Raw genomic sequence first — 19,094 nt, forward strand, 5'->3', positions numbered from 1 at the left:
ATATCATCCTCAATATTCCTAGACTTTTATACCATAACCTGTATAATCTTTTTAAATTTACAAATATTACTTATAAAATCAGTTATGTTTTTTCCACAAAGAAAATCTCAGTAAAATTTCCAAATAGTTACTATAAAGGCAGTGTTTCCTAACTTTAGTGCAATCACATCTATTTTTAAAATTAATATAAAATAGGAAATTTAAAAAAATCAATCTTCTAAGTAATTTTTCCTAAAAGGGGAAACTAAATTTTAAAAAGTCTGTTTGATATTAATACTGATGAAAACATTACATACATGGAATACCTATAGGATTCAGCCAAAGCTGTACACAGTAAAAAATATGGATCTTAACTTTTATTATTAGAAAGAAGATATGGAAAGCGAATTATGCACTTAAGGTAGATAAAAAGTAGTAAAATATATCAAATAAATTTAGATAGAAATTAAAGTGGATTTTTTTTCAATTAACATCTTTTGGTTTTGGTTTTATGTAAATTCAAGTTAGTTAACATATAGTATATTATTAATTTCGGGGTAGAATTTAGCTTCATTAGTTGCATATAATACCAAGTGCTCATTACATCAAGTACCCTCCTTACTGCCCATCACCCCATCATCTCATCTGCCCCACCCACCTCGCCTCCAGCAACCCTTAGTTTGTTCTCTATAGTTAAGAGTCTCTTAATGGTTTGTCTCCATCTCTATTTTTATCCTATTTTATTTTTCCTTCCCTTCTTCAAAGTAAAACCCTCAAAAAAGTTAGTATGTAGTCCCAGTTGTCTATATTCATTTTTGTTGCCTGTCCTTTTGATGTCATATCCATGAAACCACTGCCAAGACCAATGTCATGAAGCTTTTCCCTTCTGTTTTCTTCTAGGAGTTTTTATAATTTCATGTTTTATATTTAAGTATTTAATCTATTTTGAGTTGATTTTTTGTGGTATTGTGTAAAATAAGGGTCCAATTTCATCCTTTTACGTGTGGATATTCAGTTTTTCCAGCACCATTTGTTGAAGAGACTATCCTTCTTTCCTTGTGTATTTTTGACACTCCTGTCAAAGGTCAAGTGACAATATATGTGTGGATTTATTTCTAGGTTCTTTATTCTGTTGTATTAGTCTGTATGTCTGTCTTTATGTCAGTACTATACTGTTTTGATTAGTGTAACAATATATTTTGAAATCAGGAAATATGATGCTTCTATCTTTGTTCTTTTTCAAGATCAATTTAGCTATTTGAGATCTTTTGTGGTTCCATATGAAATGTAGAACTGTTTTTTTCTAATTCTGCAAAAAATTGCTTTGAGATTTTAATTACATTGAACTTAAAAACTTCTGCAAAGTAAATAATCAAGATTGAAAAATATTTTTGGGGGAAAAATATTTTAAAATTATATATTTGATAAGGGGTTAATCTCCAAAATATATAAACTCCTACAATTCAGTAACCAAAAAGTAATAACCTGAATAAAAAATGGGCTAAAGATTTGAAGAGACATTTTTTCAAAGAAGATATACAAATGACCAAAAGGTTCATTTTCATTAATAATCAAAGAAATGCAAATCAAAACCACACTGAGATATCACCTTACACTTGTTAAAATAGCTATTACAAAAAAAAAAAAAAATGACAAATGTTGGTGAGGATGTGGAGAACTTGGAAGCCTTATACACTGTTGGTAGGAATGCAAAACGGTGCAGCTACTATGGAAAACAGTAGGAGGTTCTTTGAAAATTAAAAAAAAAATAGATCTACCATATGATCTAGCAATATCACTTCTGAATACATATTCAAAAAACTGAAGTCAGGATCTTAAAGAGATATTAGCACTCCTATGTTGCAGCACTACTCACAATAGCAAAGATGGGGAAACCGTAAATGTTCATGGATAGATGAATAACTTTAAAAAAATGTGGTATTTGCATGCAATGGAATACTATTTGGCCTTAAAAAAAGACACTACTGTAATCTGTGACAACACAGATGAAGCTGGAGGACATAAAGCTAAGTGAAATAAGCCAGACACAGAAAGATAAATACTGCATGATTCTACTTAGATGAGATATCTAAAACAGTCAGATGCATAAAATCAAATACTAGAGTGGTGGTTACCAGAAGCTCAGGGGGATTAGGAAAATGGAACAGTTAGTTAAAAGGTATAAAGTTTCAGTTAAATAAGATGAATAAGCTCTAGAGGTCTGCTGTATATTCAATGATAATTTATGTATGCTTAAAATTTGTTAAGATTTATCATCTTGTATCATGCTAAGTATTCTTATCACATTAAAAAAAAGTTAGCATGGGGGCACCTGGGTGGCTCAGCCGTTAAGCGTCTGCCTTCGGCTCAGGTCGTGATTCCAGGGTCCTGGGATCGAGCCCCGCATCGGGCTCCCTGCTCCGTGGGAAGCCTGCTTCTCCCTCTCCCACTCCCCCTGCTTGTGTTCCCTCTCTCGCTGTGTCTCTCTCTGTCAAATAAATAAAATCTTTAAAAAAAAAAAAGTTAGCATGATTTGTAAGACTAAGAGCTGGAATTTTGAAATGACCAACAGAACAAACTTCTAGAGAGCCTGATAAAAAAAGTCAAAGAGAGAAATAAAAAATAAACATTATCAGCTAGAATACAAATATGACAGATAAAAACAAAATTAAAAATTATAATGGAACAAAAGGATATTGTTAAATTTAGTAATATTTTTGTAAGAAATATATGGTAGCAGAAGCTATCAGAGCTGATGGAAAAATGTAAGAAACCTAATAAACCAAATACTATAAAATAAATGGAAAAGCAAGTTAATGATCTACCTTGTTTCTTATTCTATGTTATTTAAAATATTTAAGAGCACAGATTTTTTAAAAATTTGCTTTCCAATTTATTTTAGAAATCTAATTATACCCTGACACCTAACACTGATGAACAGAAAATCATACTCATTTCATTTATAAAGGTGCAATGGATTTGTACTTTACAAGAGAATTAGGTCCTGAAACCTAAGGTGAAAATCTGTTTAATATTTTAAAGTACTCCTTAAAAGTCCCTTAAAATACTCATAATAACATAATATGTTGTTCTGTGTTTGTAAAACAAGTCAATACTGATGTAGGAAAGATGTTATTAGGGTTCGAAGCCGAAGGCCAAGAAAGAATGATGCAAAAAGGTAGTTTTATTAAAGCACCAGGACAGACCTGTGGGCAGAAAGAGCTGCACCAGGGTCATGAGGAGTGGCCCATTATATACTTTGAAGTTGGGAGGTGGTTAGGGATAGAGTATAAGTCTCTAAGGAATTTTGGAAGCAAGGTTTCCAGGACCTTGAGTGGGCTAGCTATTGTTGGAAAAAGGTCATTTATTACCATCTAATAAAACCTTAGTCATGAGACCCTTCAGATGTATACCGGTGGGCCATATGCTTGGGAGATGATTGCCAACACATATCTTATGTATCTTAGAGGATTTAGAGACAAAGAAAGTTTCCAGAGGAATTCTTATATGTTAAAGTAGACTTACAGGATCCTGGTGGAAGGGGAGTTCAGGCTAGGATTGCCTTTTGCCGTTAGCAAAGTATTAACACTGAGGCAGTTGAGTCCCTAGAGGAATGTCACTCTGCCTGTTTCAAGGACTTGTCAGTGGGCTATAGGTAGTAAGGAAATTTAATAATTTTTCTTCTGCCTTTGTTTCCAACATCAAATACTACCCTGTATATACACCAGATTACAACAGGTTAAATATTCACTTTGCATTTAGGAACCCCATTAGTTTAAAAATACATACATTTAAACACTAGAATAAAAAGTCATCTTAGAAGTCTTCCAACAATGAGAGGCAAACAGGAATGGAGTTTATATGAATAGAGAGATTCCTGTCTCCCTATATCATCCTATTTCAGAGGATGTATGCATTGGGTCAAAGGGCAGAAAGAAGTGCCCCTACTAGTTAAGATTTACTATCTAGCAATTTTGCATTTGAAGGAAACTTACTTATCATGATAAAACTATATCCAGAGGGGTCCTGGGTGGCTCAGTTGGTTAGGCCTCTGCCTTCTCCTTTGGCTCAGGTTGTGATCCCAGGGTCCTGATATCTAGCCTCAAGTTAGGCTCCCTGCTCAGCTCAGCAGGGAGCCTACTTCTCTCTCTACCACTTCCCCTGCTTGTGCTCTCACTCTCTCTGTCAAATAAATAAATAAAATCTTAAAAAAAAAAAAAAAACAACTATATCCAGAAAACAAATGCACATTCTGTGATTTAAGTGAGATGGGGGGGAGGATAAGGATGTCTACTAACATCACTAAAATTCCAGAATTTAATATTGTATTAGAGGTCATAATTGGAGCAATATATCAACTGAAATGAATGTTTAAACTTTAAAAATAATGAGGCAATTTTTCATTATTTCCAAGAACATAATGCTTAATGAGAAAAATAAAATTATACTAAGAAAAAAACCCTATTAGATGTTCTAGGAGAGTTTAGTGAAGTTCCAGGCAAATACTGATTTATCTTTCATATACTATATCTTTTTGAAAGTGAAAAAATAATTCAAATTTACAATAATAGTGAAAACTATAAAACACATAGGCATAAGCCAAACAAGAAATGTGTAAACCTATAAAATAAACTGCAAATCTTTGCTTAAATATATAAAAGTTAAGGGAAATATATACTGTACTTTTAGATGAAAAGATTCCATATCATAAAAACAAAATGATTCAACAGTGAATGCCAAACTCAATAAAATTCTCAGAGGGATTTTTGGGGGAGGGAACAACAAATTTATTCGACAGCTTATCTGAATGAGTAAATGTTCAAGAATACCCAGTAGATTTCTGAAAAAGAAGAAAATTAAAATAAAGCTGAAATAATTTTTAAATGTGGTATTGATACAATAATGGACAAAGAGGTCAAAAGAAGCAAGTGAGGAGTTAAGAAAAAAACACAAACATATAAGGGAAATTTGTATATGAAAAGGAGAAAAATTTCACTTCAACAGGGAATAAATAATAGGGGGATAATTCTAGTCTTATGCCATAATGAAAATTAAACTATAAATGACTGGGCATTTTAAAATATTATGTAAAACAGATAGTATTAGAAAAAAATATTTTGTAATGTGCCTAAGACTTTTCTAACGATGATATGAACAAGATGCTGTAGAAGATAGATTTGACATTAAAATTGTAAACTTCTGTATATTACCAGAACTATAAACAAAACTAAAAGAAGTGACACAAGGAACAAATATTTTCAACATATATGAAAGAGTTTATATCCATGATACATAAAGAGATCCCACAAGTCATAGTGGAACAGGCTGTTTAGAAATCTAGAACCAATTTTCACACAAAGTGCAAAGATGAAAGTACAAGAATGCTTATCACTGGAGTGCTTCTAATGAGAACATATTAGAAACCCTCCACATGTTCATCAGAGAATTTACTTATATTTATCATAGTGAGAGTGTTTTAAAGCATAAGTTTTGTGAAAAATCAGCTTGTTTCATATCCTTTCCAAAACTTTGTAAATGTCAATCTTTTTAAGCTTAGCTATTTTGGTGGCTATATAGGGTTACCCCATTATTATTTCAACATGCATATCTTTTATAACTATGGGGGTGAGGTCTTTTCATATGCTTATGGTCATATTGGATACTATCTTTTGTCAAGAGCCTATTCAAGTTTTGCTCATTTTTCTGGGTTATCTTTTTCTTATAGATTTATAGGATCTCTCTCTCTCTATATTTAGATAGGAATTCCTTAATGAATGTATTGAAATATTTTCTTTCAGAGTAAAACTTGCTTTTTCACTCTCTCAGTGGTGTCTTTTCATAACAGAAGTTCTTAGATGTAATGAGCACCAACATCAACAGAAATGAGCACATATCCACAGAGCGACATGTTCAAAAATGGTCCTATTGGTTTTATTCATAATAGTCAAATTTAGAAACCATTCAAATGTTCATCAGCGAGAGAATGAATTAAATTATAAACAATAAAATGGTGCATCAATAAAAAAAATTACAGCTACCTGCAACAACACAGCTCAATCTCACAACCATGGTTAAAACAACATCTACTCTAGCAGCACAGATATAGATCTATACTCCAGGACAGTGATAGATTAAACAAAGACAGAAAAAAAATGCATACCATCTAATCTCATTTATGTGAAATTCAACAACAGGCAAAATTAATCACTCATAAGAGAAGCCAGAGCAGTGTTTACCAGTGGTTCTCAATTAGGAGTGTTTGTGTCCCCAAGGGGGACATGTGACAATGTCTAGTGGTTGTCACTGCAGGGGGAAGGGGTGCTACTGCCACCTAGGATTAAAGGGCAGGGATGCTGCCTATTTAGATACTGTCTTTCATTTTCTTATTTTTTCTGCCTTGGACAGATGCCTAAGAAGCAAGGGTGAATAACTAATTTAATCCATTAATGTCTACAAAGCAAGCATCAAAATTGGGAATGCAAAGAAGGAAGGGAGAAAGGAAAACTCTAAAACAAGACAGAACTAAAACTCTTGTTTCATAATATTAAAAGGGAATATAGACATTGATAAGAAGAGAGAATAGAATGAGGCAAGAGTCCACTTTTTTTATACTTAGTATTTCTGCTTCATTCTTCCTAATAATTTTTTGTTTCTTCTTTATGCTACCAATATTATCTGTTTCCTAAGGATATTTATTACACTTAAATTATTGAAATAGTTTCTTTATTAATTCTGGTTTGTTTAGGCTGCAGTGTTAACTTTTATAGATGTGTTCTTCAGATTTCTGGTTAATTTTTTCCTGTAAACTGTGAGAGTTGGAGAAAATTCTAGGGATGAATTAACTTTGGCCAGTCTAGATCCTTTGAATGATATGGAACGCCCAAGGCAGAGGGTGCCTGCGGTATCTCTGCATTCAAGCATCTCCATTTGCTATCCCATCAAAATGTGCCCTAATGGTTAGCAAATATCGTTATAGCTCTTACAGGGCACTATTCTTCCAGGAGATCACTATGTAAGTGCAGTGGTTCTTAAAATGGACTGTACTTTATAATAACCTTGGATGCTTTACAAAATATGCTTTAGTCCCAGTCCCAGAGAATCTCATTTACTTGGTTTTTTTGGCCCTGACATCAGAATTTTTTTAAGTTCCCTAAATGATTCTAATGTATAGACAAGATTGAAACTAATTTTACAATCAGAAGATTCAATTTACAGAAAATAACTCATCTTATCAATCTGTTTTAACCTTTTCCTAGTAGCCTACTGTAGTGGTTCTTAAACTATAGCATGCTTCCAGATCATGTAGTGGGGTTGTAAAATTACAGATTGCTGGAATCAACCCAAAGTTCCTGATTCAATAGCTTAAACTGTCACCTGAGAACCTTCATTTCTAACAAGTCTCCAGGTGATGCTGATGCTATGGACTCCACTCTCTAAGAGAACAACTGTCCTACCGTTGAATATTTATACTTACCCCTAACTTATAAAAATTTTATAAATTAATATGTTGCTGATAATTACTTTATCACTTTCTAAATAAAATTATTTAAGACAGTAAATACAGCATGAACATTAAGTAAAAATAATTTTAAGTTTACTGAATTAAATTTTTTGTTTAAGAAAATGGCTTGAAACTTTAGGGCACTTATGGAATTAAGTAGAAAAATCCTAGAATGCTGAGAAACTCACATTGGAATTTACTGTTCTGACCTGAAAATTTGGAAACTATAAATAAAATTAATTTATTAACCTTTGTAGTGATCTTAAAGTTTTTCTATATTTTCTTAATTTTCTTAGTACTTGAAAATATACACATGGACACATCATTTCCTCATAAACCTCAATGAAAGATAATTTTAAACATGATATAATAATCACAGCAGAGATTAAGCTATTGGATTTTGATTTATTGTCTGTATTAAATAAATCAAACAAAATAATCACTTTGGAGAATGTTTTGTGAGGAGTATGCCTGAAACAACATATACTGAGAGTTTATTAAATGATCTTGAAGATGTAGGATAATTGTTATTTGTCCTGTTACATCATAACTCTCTAATAATGTTAAGCCATAAATTGACTTAGGCAGTTGGTTAAGTTCAGATCATATAATATAGACGTGTGTGATGTCCTTTAGCACTGCATATTGTTTTTCAGAGCTAAAAGCTAAAAAAATGCTAATGAATATTAAATATTCTAGATGTGACTACTGTGACCTCACCTAATGATTTACTTATGTTTTTTTAAGCTTTGTAAAACAGAAGCTTCAAAGCTACAACCTATAAAACTTTACTTTCCAAAGGGAATTCTGACTTAAGTCAGCCTTACATGGAAGCCTAGCTTGTAAGTACATGTATGGCATTATGCTGCTGACAATCCTGTCTTTCAAGGAGGCTGTCCAAAAATGATAATGAAGACTACAGAGCTAACACAACCATTTTACTGAATCTAAACATAGTGGGCTAGAAACTTGAAATGTTTTTATTTTTTTCTGTTCTTTGCCTTCAACTAGCCTCTATCAAGTCTCTTTTTCTCCACTTTTCTCCTTAAGAACATCTTTGAGTCCCTAGTAGGACAAAAGGGATATTGTCCTTTAAATAAACTGCAAGTATTTGGGTCTCCATGTGTCCCCAGATTTCGTTAGAACACAGAGTATTTAAGCCTCCTTGTCCCCAGTTTTTGTTCCTATTTACCAATTTCCAGGTACAGGAAAGACCTATTCACCACCCTGTTTTATCAGTTTTGGAAAACCAAGAATGTCAATCTCAGAGCATGAAATTCCAATGCAATTCTTTCATTCATTCATTCTTTCTTTCTTTCTTACTGCAAATCTATCTTTTAGATTCAATTAAATATTTTTCTGAAATACACCTGTTTGGAGTTCAAAGTCAGCTGCTCCTAAATATATGAGTTGATCATCTTGCACAGTTTAAAATATTATTTAGAAAAATACAAAATAAAATATTATAGATCTATTAGATTGGAAGCATTACAGAACTGTATAATTAGGGTGTTGAATCTCCCATACCACCATCACAGAGTTATCAAGATTCTCTACCATATAAGTATAAAAGAAAAAAATAGGGAAAAAGAAAGAACTTTATCTTAATTAGATGCTTTCACCAAATCTATGCTCTTCTGTGGAGCCATCTCAATGGTAGAAACTTAATAGTATGTTTGACTTTAAACACCATATAATGAACTTTCAGAAGAGGTGTGGATGACCTAAGAACATTAACATAGGACACAGATAGTGTATGCTCCTATTTACAATATGAAGAGTTAAAATGATAAAAGTTGAGCAAGAGATGTAAGTTGACTAAAGCGTAATTAGGGAAAATACACTAGAGGAAAAATGTTTTAAATTAGATTCCGAGGGAGGAAGAAGCCCAGGGAAAAAAATTAAAGATGGCGTATGCAAAGGGGAAGAGTACATCAGGATTGACACAATAAATATTGAAGTGAGAGGAAGGTCTAGACTAAAATCTCTTACTCTCTCAGGTTGGCCATTAACAATTCATTTCCCTCCCTGGTGTCTCCTCCCAGGTTTCAGTGGTGTTATTTCTAAAATCAAATTCTTCCTTTTCCTGAACATGTTGGAGGATGGAGGTTTGGGAGAATGAGTACTTTGAGTATGACAGATTCATGAATGCAAAGACGAAGTGGGGTTGCTTGGGGCTCAGTGGTTTTTCCCAAGCTGTTGAGACCCAAGAAGACTAATGTCCCAATGTCTGCTCTAGAATTTCTCTCCTCGTTAGCATGAAAAGGATTTTTTAGCTTATCAGGGAAACAGGAAACGTGCGCACACTATGTATATTTCTTAAACTAATATATCTGCTTGTCCCTTAATAACTCAGCTTTTAAATGAATACTTAAAGATGCAAATCAGTTAATAATATACTTTTTCACCATTTCTTATATCCTTTTGTGATAAGCAATTTTCTTCATAGGCATTCTGATTTCAACAGAGTGGTCTAAAATCTAATTCTGAAATTCTCCTAATGTATCTTCTAGACATACCACCTTTACTTTTAACAAAACACTACTCTCTAGTGACCAGAGAAGAATGTCTAATACCTGCTTTAATTTGAACAGGCTAAGATCTGCAGTTTGCAGACACTTACCTCTTTGTCACTTCAAAGTATAAATCTGCAAAATTAAAATTTTCCAGAATGAGATTAAATTTCCCAGACCTCATTACCACTCTTTAATAATACAGTATTCCTCAGAATGACTTTTCATCACTAGGTTGTACAAAGAGCTTTCAACCCAATCTGTACTACAAAAACAAAACAAAACAAAACAAAAATCAACAAAAAGAACAAAAATCGTAGTAGTTTTCTCAGATTCAAATATTTTGAAACTCTAGCTTAACTTGAAGCTGCACTGAATCTCATAAGCATTCTTGTATGAATCTTATTTCAATTTTATCTCTCAATTTAAAACTCTTTAAGAGCAGAGAATTTTAAGAAATACTAAAATCTCACTCATATAACACTGCCCCATTTTGGTAGGAGTAGTTTTGTGTAAAATGATATAAAAAGACCCTGATTTGTCAATACATAATACAGAAGAGTTCTGCACAATTAGACACTCTTGTTTTACCTGTTTGAGGGAATTGTTTAAGGATAAATTTACGTTAGACATAATGGAATTCAGATACAATCAAGTAAAATTAAGATCATGAATTCTTGCAGTAACTTATTATTTTTATAACATTGGGGATTTTCTACCCTTACCATATATAAGCTCATTTATTGTTTTCACTGTTTTTTCTTTACAAAGCCTGGCAGAGAAGTTAGATATGCCAATTGGTGTCCAATAAAAACCAGTAACGCAGTTGAGGTTAACTAGTGTAGATTCTATTACATGGAATAAGTTTTGTGTTATTTAGTCCTATGGATGAATAAATTTTAAAAATGCATTTTGCTTATTGAAGGGTAATTATTTAACTTAATATTTATAAAATTTTAACCCAATGTTATACATCAGCATTTGTATTTCATTTGCTTGAAAATATCTTTATTTCATCATAGTTTTTGGAAGGTAATTTTACCACTATATAATTCAAAATTAATAGCTTTTTGTTTTTTTTTAAAGATTTTATTTATTTATTTATTTGACAGAGAGAGAGAGCAAGAGAGGGAACACAAGCAGGGGAAGCAGGAGAAGGAGAAGCCAGAGAGGGAGAAGCAGTCTCCCCGCTGAGCAGGGAGCCTGATGCAGCTTGATCCCAGGACCCTGAGATCATGACCTGAGCCGAAGGCAGAGATGCTTAACGACTGAGCCACCCAGGCGCCCCCAAATTAATAGCTTTTTAAAAAATTTCTTTTAGCACCCTGAAGATGCCATTGCATTGTCTTCTGGTCTCCACTGTTTCTACTGAAATGCATGCCTCCATTTCTATCATTTTTTTTTTCTTTTGGTATGTAATGCATTTTTTTTTTTTCTATATCTCTTTTCAAGATTTTCTATTTTGGACGCTGATATTTGTGACTATCTATATGACTCTGATATGCCTAAATGTGGTTTTCTTTTTATTTACCTTGCTTACTGCTCTCTGATCTTCCTGGCACTATGAGTGAAAGTTTTTCAGTTGTCATTTTTTAAAAATATTTTATTGCCTCGCTATATTCTGATTTTACTTTTGGAGCTCCAATGTATATATATTAAACTGCGTAATATTGTCCCATGAGGTCATGAGGTTCTGTTCATTTTTCTTCAATCTTTATATCTCTGTTCCAGAGACTATAATTTCTGTGTTCCAAGTCCCTCCAAACTGGAGAGGTTCAATCTCCAAACTCTGTCTCCTCTAAGAATCTTATTAGGGATTGGCTTTAAGCTTTTTAAAGTGGGTCTAGAGTGGGCCTTTCTCTGGGTGTGGCCTTCTTCACACAGCTGTTGTTTGGCCTGATTTCCATGTTGTTAGGAGGTGTTAAGGTCTATTCAGTATGTCTGGGTCAAAATTCCAAAGTCCCCAGCACTCCTTAATATCTTAATATCTCTATTCTGCTCTCACCTCTGTAGCAGTTACTCTCTTATAAGACTTGAGTAGCCATGTCTATGGTTGTCTAGCCCAGCTCTCAGTCAAGGACTTATAGGAAACCCCCATATGAATTGCATGACCCCTCTATTGAGGGAACACTTCCCTCAAACAGGTAAAACAAGAGTGTCTAATTGTGCAGAACTCTTCTGTATTATGTACTGACAAATCAGGGTCTTTTTATATCATTTTACACAAAACTACTCCTACCAAAATGGGGCAGTATTATATGAGTGAGACTCCTTTCCTTAATCTCCTGCCCCACAGATTCCAACCACCTCAACCATCCAGAACTCTCATCTCTACCTCCTTAGATGAGAGAGAGAGACTTCCATATGCTGACTGAATTTCAGGTCACTGCACTGGAGGTGGGAAATTTTCCCTAAGCAGAGGTTCTGAGCAACTGTGGAATCACCTATTTCTTTCCTCTCAGGAACCATAGCCCATTTGTGTGGCCATTTTCTTTTAGATATTTAATTCTGACATTTGTTCATGTTCCTCCTTGGTTATGCAGTGCCTACCCCAATAGCACCATCCTCTTATTCTTGAACTGTTGCCCTTTAGCTGTCTATCTGACATTACAATTCTGCTTCCATATTCTAGCTTTCAGTAAATTCTCTTGGCCTCTTGGTTACATAATCACTTCATATTCTCTTTTTCTGGACTATTTAACTCTATTTCTTTTAGGATTTCGGGATATAGACAGTCCCCTGATATGGAAGTTTCTGCCCCTTAAAATGTAAGGCATTCTTTCTGCCAGATATGACTATGAATGACTATGATAGTTGAACCATCCTCCTACCTTCCCTCACCCTTATGGACAAGCAAGGGGATTTTGACACCAGGAAACACTAAACCTTGTTTGCTATTAGAGTGAACTAAAAATGAAATGCCTATCAATATAAATTTCCTCTTTTTCTTTGCTAACAAATAGAATTTAGCTAGAGACTAGAATACATCCAACTAAATATTAAAATTCCCAGATTCCTGCAAGCCATGCAAGCCAGAAGTGGCCATGTAACATTTCCCTCCAATGATATGCATGTCAAGGGCATCAGGTAGAATTTTGTGTAATGAGCTGCTAAAAAAAAAAAAAAAAAAGACACACATGGCTTCCATAGCCTTTCCACTCACCCACTCTGTTTCATGAAGTTCTGATCTTAGACTTGAGAAGAACATGACCCAGAAAACTGTGAGATCCCAGAAGAAGGAGACGTGCCTGGAGTAAAAATGAACTAAATCTGTGGCCTAGAACCAAGCCTATACAGAGTCAGCTTCTATCAGTCAATCTCAGCTTTACCAAAGATGTGAGAAATAAGTGCTTATTTGCTATATGCCATTGAGATCTTTTGGTATTGGTTATGCAGCACTGATTCCAGCAAAGCTGGTTGAGACAATAAGCTAGACTCAAATATTGGAAACTCCTAGTTAGGAGAAGATAGAAATGTAGGAGGACAAGCCCACCTCTACTGCTAGACTGCCTGCATTCACTGCCCAGCTCTATTTTCATTCAGCAGATTTTCACGACTGATTATCCTGTGTCTCAGTTTCCTTAATTATAAAACAGGCATAATAATGTGTTTTCTGGGCGCCTGGGTGGCTCAGTTGGTTGAGCGACTGCCTTCGGCTCAGGTCATGATCCTGGAGTCCCAGGATCGAGTCCCGTGTCGGGCTCCCTGCTTGGCAGGGAGTCTGCTTCTCCCTCTGACCCTCCCCTCTCTCGTGCTCTCTGTCTCATTCTCTCTCAAATAAATAAATAAAATCTTAAAAAAAAATAAAAAAAAAATAATGTGTTTTCTTTGTGAGGATTAAACAGATAATAGTTTAACATATGATAAGATGAAATCTAGTACATAATAGATGCTTAATTAGTATTTATACCAAACTGAAGGATTTAGATTTTTCCCAGCAGGCCATTGGTTTTTAACTATATTTTCTCAGAAGACTGTTGTATGTCAGCTGAGGTGTTCCTTAATAAATCAGAATAATGGTGGCCTTTTCCCAGTATGCAGATTAATTTAAGTAAATTTATATAAATTCCTTGTTATAAGATTTTTTCTTCCCTATGTGTGTTTTTTTTTTTTTTTTAAAGATTTTATTTATTTATTTGACAGAGAGAGAGACACAGCGAAAAAGGGAACACAAGCAGGGGGAGTGGGAGAGGGAGAAGCAGGCTTCCCGCAGAGCAGGGAGCCCGATGCGGGGCTCGATCCCAGGACCCTGGGACCATGACCTGAGCCGAAGGCAGATGCTTAACGACTGAGCCACCCAGGTGCCCCCGCTATGTGTTTTTAAATCTCTATTGGTTGGCACAATTTTGTTTGCAAGCCAAATGAAAACAAGTAAATGAATATGAGGTATTATTATTAACAGAACCAATTCAGAAACACTAATTATACCTAGTATGATAATGTTTTTTTAAATAGACATGTGTGGCCCAAATTGTCATTTTATATTACACAAGCAAAATACAGTATTTTCTCTCAGGATTCCTACTCCTAGTTCCTGTGATGAAATTGAAAATATTTTTTTTTTCCATTACATTTGCAAATAATAGTGTTCTTCCAAGAACACAATAATTTGTAGATGCTTTGCATGCTTAAGATCACTGTTGCTGAGGACTCAGAATCTCTGGAAAATCTACTTGGTGTTAGTTTTTTGTTTGTTTGTTTGTTTGTTTGTTTGTTTTAGGAGAAATCTGAGCTTGAAAGCAACCTCTTCGACCTCAGCTGCAGCAACTTCTTCCTAGAAACATCACCAAAGGCAAGGGAAGCAAGGGCAAAAATGAACTATTGGGACTTCATCAGGATAAAAAGCTTTTGCACAGCAAAAGAAACAGTCAACAAAACCAAAAGACAACCGACAGAATGGGAGAAGATATTTGCAAATGATATATCAGATAAAGGGCTAGTATCCAAAATCTATAAAGAACTTACCAAACTCAACACCCAAAGAACAAATATTCCAATCAAGAAATGGGCAGAAGACATGAACAGACATTTCTCCAAAGAAGACATACAGATGGCCAACAAGCACATGAAAAGATGCTCAACACTGCTCAGCATCAGGGAAATCCAAATCAAAACTTAAATGAGATACCACCTCACACCAGTCAGAATGGCTAAAATTAACAAGTCAGGAAATGACAGATGTTGGCGGGGATGCAGAGAAAGGGGAACCCTCCTACACTGTCAGTGGGAATGCAAGCTGGTGCAGCCACTCTGGAAAACAGTATGGAGGTTCTTCAAAAAGTTGAAAATAGAGCTACCCTATGACCCAGCAATTGCACTACTGGGTATTTACCTCAAAGATACAAATGTAGGGATCCAAAGGGGTATGTGCACCCCAATGTTTATAGCAGCAATGTCCACAATAGCCAAACTGTGGAAAGAGCCAAGATGTCCATCGACAGATGAATGAATAAAGAAGATGTGGTATATGAAATCTTGCCATTTGCAATGACATGGATGGAACTGGAGGGTATTATGCTGAGCGAAATAAGTCAATCAGAGAAAGACATGTATCATATGATCTCACTGATATAAGGAAGTCTTAATCTCAGGAAAGAAACTGAGTGTTGCTGGAGTGGTGGGGGGTGGGAGGGATGGGGTGGCTGGGTGATAGACATTGGAGAGGGTATGTGCTATGGTGATGTTGTGAATTGTGTAGACTGTTGAATCACAGACCTGTACCTCCAAAACAAATAATACATTATATGTTAAAAAAAAGAAGATAGTAGGAAGGGAAAAATGAAGGTGGGGAAATCAGAGGGGGAGATGAACCATGAGAGACTATGGACTCTGAGAAACAAACTGAGGGTTCTAGAGGGGAGGGGGGTGTGGGAATGGGTTAACCTGGTGATGGGTATTAAAGAGGGCATGTATTGAATGGAGCACTGGGTGTTATACGCAAACAATGAATCATGGAACACTACATCAAAAACTAATGATGTAATGCATGGTTATTAACATAACATAATAAAATTTAAAAAAGGAAAAAAAAAAAGAAAGTTTACCCTCACAGTAATATATAAAGTTTAATTGAAAGTAGAAAGGGCTGGGACCCAAGCAGGCTACAGGACAACCCTAGTAAGATAAAAAATGATTCCTTGTCAGAAGCACAGGAGAAAATCGTTAATTAATGAAAAAGATGTTAGGAAAGTGGATAATTTGACAACATCTGGAGGCAGGTGGCAAGGGAAAGGAAATAAATCTTTAAACTTTAGTGCAAATGAAAATCACTCTGAGACCTTAGTAAAAATGTGCAGATAGTCCTTGTCCCCATTCCCAAGAATTCTAGCTCAGAATTTCTGGAATAGTGACCTAGAACCTACAGTTTAAACATATTCCATTTCTGATTCTGATTCAGGTGGCTGAGAGTCACATTTGGAGAAAAATTAGAACATAATATACTCTAATCATTTGGAAGCATTAGTTTGACTTTGCTACTTCAATTATTTAGCACTTTGTATGTCCCAGTTACTGGCAAGGATTGATGCAGATGGTAAACCGATGGTGAAGGATGACTCCAAGATTTCACGCTTAAGCATATGAGAGAAGAATAATGCCATCAATGAAGATGAAGTACACACTGGTAAAATGACATATTGTAAGGAAAGAAAGATGATGCATTTGTTGTTTTTTTTTTTTTTAATTTGTTGTATATTGGACTTTTTGAAAGGTGGAAGGGAGCATTAAATACCAACCCTCTTCCATATATGGCTCTGAAGAAAGTTGTGAATAAGGGAGATAGAAAATCCAAACAGCCATTTTATTACTGATGAAGGCCAGCTTGGAAGCTAAAATTACGGTGTGTCACTAATGCTCTCTGCACTGCAACCCAGCATTAAGATGCCTAGTCCCTGCAATCTTACCAGGCAGGAGCAATTGCATTACTCTGTTACTTCAAGCTAAAGCATAAAGTAGCTAAAAGACATTATCCCATCCGTGCTAACTAAAATAGCCCTTTATCAAAGTTTTACTATAGACCTTGTACTTGTCATTTATAACACACACTTCAGAGTTCAGAATGAGTACAATTACTTTTTGTGCTGTCTCTATTTGAACTTAAGTGCTATAAGAGCAAGGATCACATCTTATTTGTCTACTCTCAGATACTCATATTTTAGCACACTGCTAAGCAAGGAGTAGAAATTCTAATCAACTTGTTGAATGAATAGGTTTTTTTTTTTAAAAAAAGAACAAATGATGGGCGCCTGAGTGGCTCAGTTGGTTAAGTGTCTGTCTTAGGCTCAGGTCATGATTCCAGGGTCCTGGGATCAAGCCCCCCATGGGGTTCTCTCCTAAGGGGGGAAACTGCTTCTCCCTCTGCCCCTCCCCCTGCTCATGCTCTCGCACTCTCTCTCTCTCTTTAATAAATAAATAAAATCTTTGGGGGGAAAAAAAAAGAACAAATGTTAACTTCAGGTTCTGGTCAGGCGTTGTTTGTTTGTTAATTACCCGCTCAACCCAAAATTCCACGTTACTGATGTCAAAATTAAATAATAAGGAAGGTTTTATTCAAAATTATGGCAATAGAGAGGCCACAACCCTATTCCAGCTTACGTCCTTGGAAACTGCTGGAGATTTTAAAAGCTGCGGTAGGGTGCATCATAAACCACCTGTGTTTACTAATTGGCCTTCCCCAAAGGAAATGCTTCCTTTTTACCCTAATTTCGTGACAGAAGGTAGTTTTACAATTTGGCAAAAGGTGCGAGCCTGAGTCAGGCTCTCCTACCCTTCCACAGAGACTGGGAGAGAGAAGGGTGGCTGTCTTCTTTGATTACATTTCAAAAAGATGTTCTTTTAAAAAGACAGCCCTTGGCTGTAAAACTGGCACGAAATTTTTAAAAAGTATTTCTATCTCAGAAGGACAGAGAATGAATTTACAATCACAAGTGTCTAAAGTAAATGCTCTAAGGAAAGCGAGGTAGTCTTAAGAGGCAGTCAGAAAGAGGTCCATAATTTATACCTGAGCTGAGGGAAAGTCAAGCCCGTCTTGACCAATGATTAGCTGTGTTTCTGCAGTTTTGCACCAAGGAACTCAATTATGAGCTTCCAATCTCTCATGGTTCCCTAAGCATAGTTGCTCTTACTTTACACAACCTTCTTTTGCTTACTTTCTTACTTCCTACTTCTGACCAAAGCGCAGAGCTCGTCCGTGCTTTCTGGCAGGGCGCGTGCGCAGAAGACCGTGCGCGCCTGACGTCATTGAACGCGCCTGCCCCCACTTGTTAGCAACCTAAAGCGTCCGTAGTATCACCGGCTGCTGAGATGTACGAACTTCCGGTTGTCCCGGCAGCTGTCGCTGCCGCTGCTGCTGCTCCTGCCACCTGCTAGGGCCGGGCCTCAGTTCAGGATTTGGTCACTTCTTCGTTCTCCACTGCGCCCATGGTTCCTCCTGGAGCCAGGGCGGCGGGCCCGGCGGCTCCCGCGTGGTGAGAGGGCGGTCCGGGGACGATGAAGGTCCCGCACTGCAGTTGCTGTCTCAGCCACCTCTTGGCCTCCGCCCTCCTGCTGCTGCTCTTGCTGCCAGGTTTGGGAGGGCCTTTGACTTTGCTGCTGCAGGCGGCCGAGGCCGCACCGGACCCTGGGCCTCCGGACCGCGGGCCGCGGACCCGGCCGCCCCTGCCTCCCGGCCCCACTGTCGCCCAGTTCTTGGGCGGCGCTCCGGCAGAAGCCGCAGGGCCGCGGGGCGCTGAGGGCGGCAATGGCAGTAGCCCCCGGGCGGGGCTTTCAGCGGAAGACTCCGGAGGGAAGGCGGGGGAAGAAGACTCAGTGGGTGGGAGCCTTGCTGTGAGCCCCAACCCCGGCGACAAGCCTATGACCCAGCGGGCTCTGACCGTGTTGATGGTGGTGAGCGGCGCGGTGCTGGTGTACTTCGTCGTCAGGACAGTCAGGTGAGGCGAAGCCTCCATGAGCTTCCTCTGCAGGCCTGGGATGGGCTGCCTGGTGATCTAGCAAGGCAGATTTCTGTGACCTGGCATTGCACCTGCTTGTCCCCATTATCAGAGATGCCTGCCTGAGTGCGATTGTGATGTTTGTCTCTAAAAGCCTGTGGTACCATTGGAAGA

General features: G+C 36.6%; 1 protein-coding gene and 1 long non-coding RNA gene across 3 annotated transcripts in view; one reads left to right on the forward strand and one right to left on the reverse strand.

Annotated features, from left to right (window-relative positions):
• LOC123860777 (uncharacterized) overlaps nt 1-18,262 on the reverse strand; it is a 165,721-nt gene extending 147,459 nt beyond the window's left edge. The window contains exon 1 of the long non-coding RNA XR_006794866.3: nt 17,993-18,262. This is a non-coding gene — a long non-coding RNA (uncharacterized LOC123860777). The remainder of the gene's footprint in view (nt 1-17,992) is intronic.
• A 64-nt stretch (nt 18,263-18,326) lies between these two features.
• FAM174A (family with sequence similarity 174 member A) overlaps nt 18,327-19,094 on the forward strand; it is a 46,931-nt gene continuing 46,163 nt past the window's right edge. The window contains exon 1 of one of the 2 annotated variants that reach the window (XM_045899239.2): nt 18,327-18,920. In XM_045899239.2, coding sequence (XP_045755195.1) covers nt 18,481-18,920 — 440 coding nt within the window. In that variant the 5' untranslated portion in view covers nt 18,327-18,480. The remainder of the gene's footprint in view (nt 18,921-19,094) is intronic. The other variant, XM_045899238.3, reaches the window with a different exon arrangement.

The sequence above is a fragment of the Mirounga angustirostris genome, unplaced genomic scaffold, assembly GCF_029215605.1.
Source record: "Mirounga angustirostris isolate CCGP_5_RB_7025 unplaced genomic scaffold, mMirAng1.0.hap1 SCAF_7, whole genome shotgun sequence".
NCBI lineage: Eukaryota > Metazoa > Chordata > Mammalia > Carnivora > Phocidae > Mirounga > Mirounga angustirostris.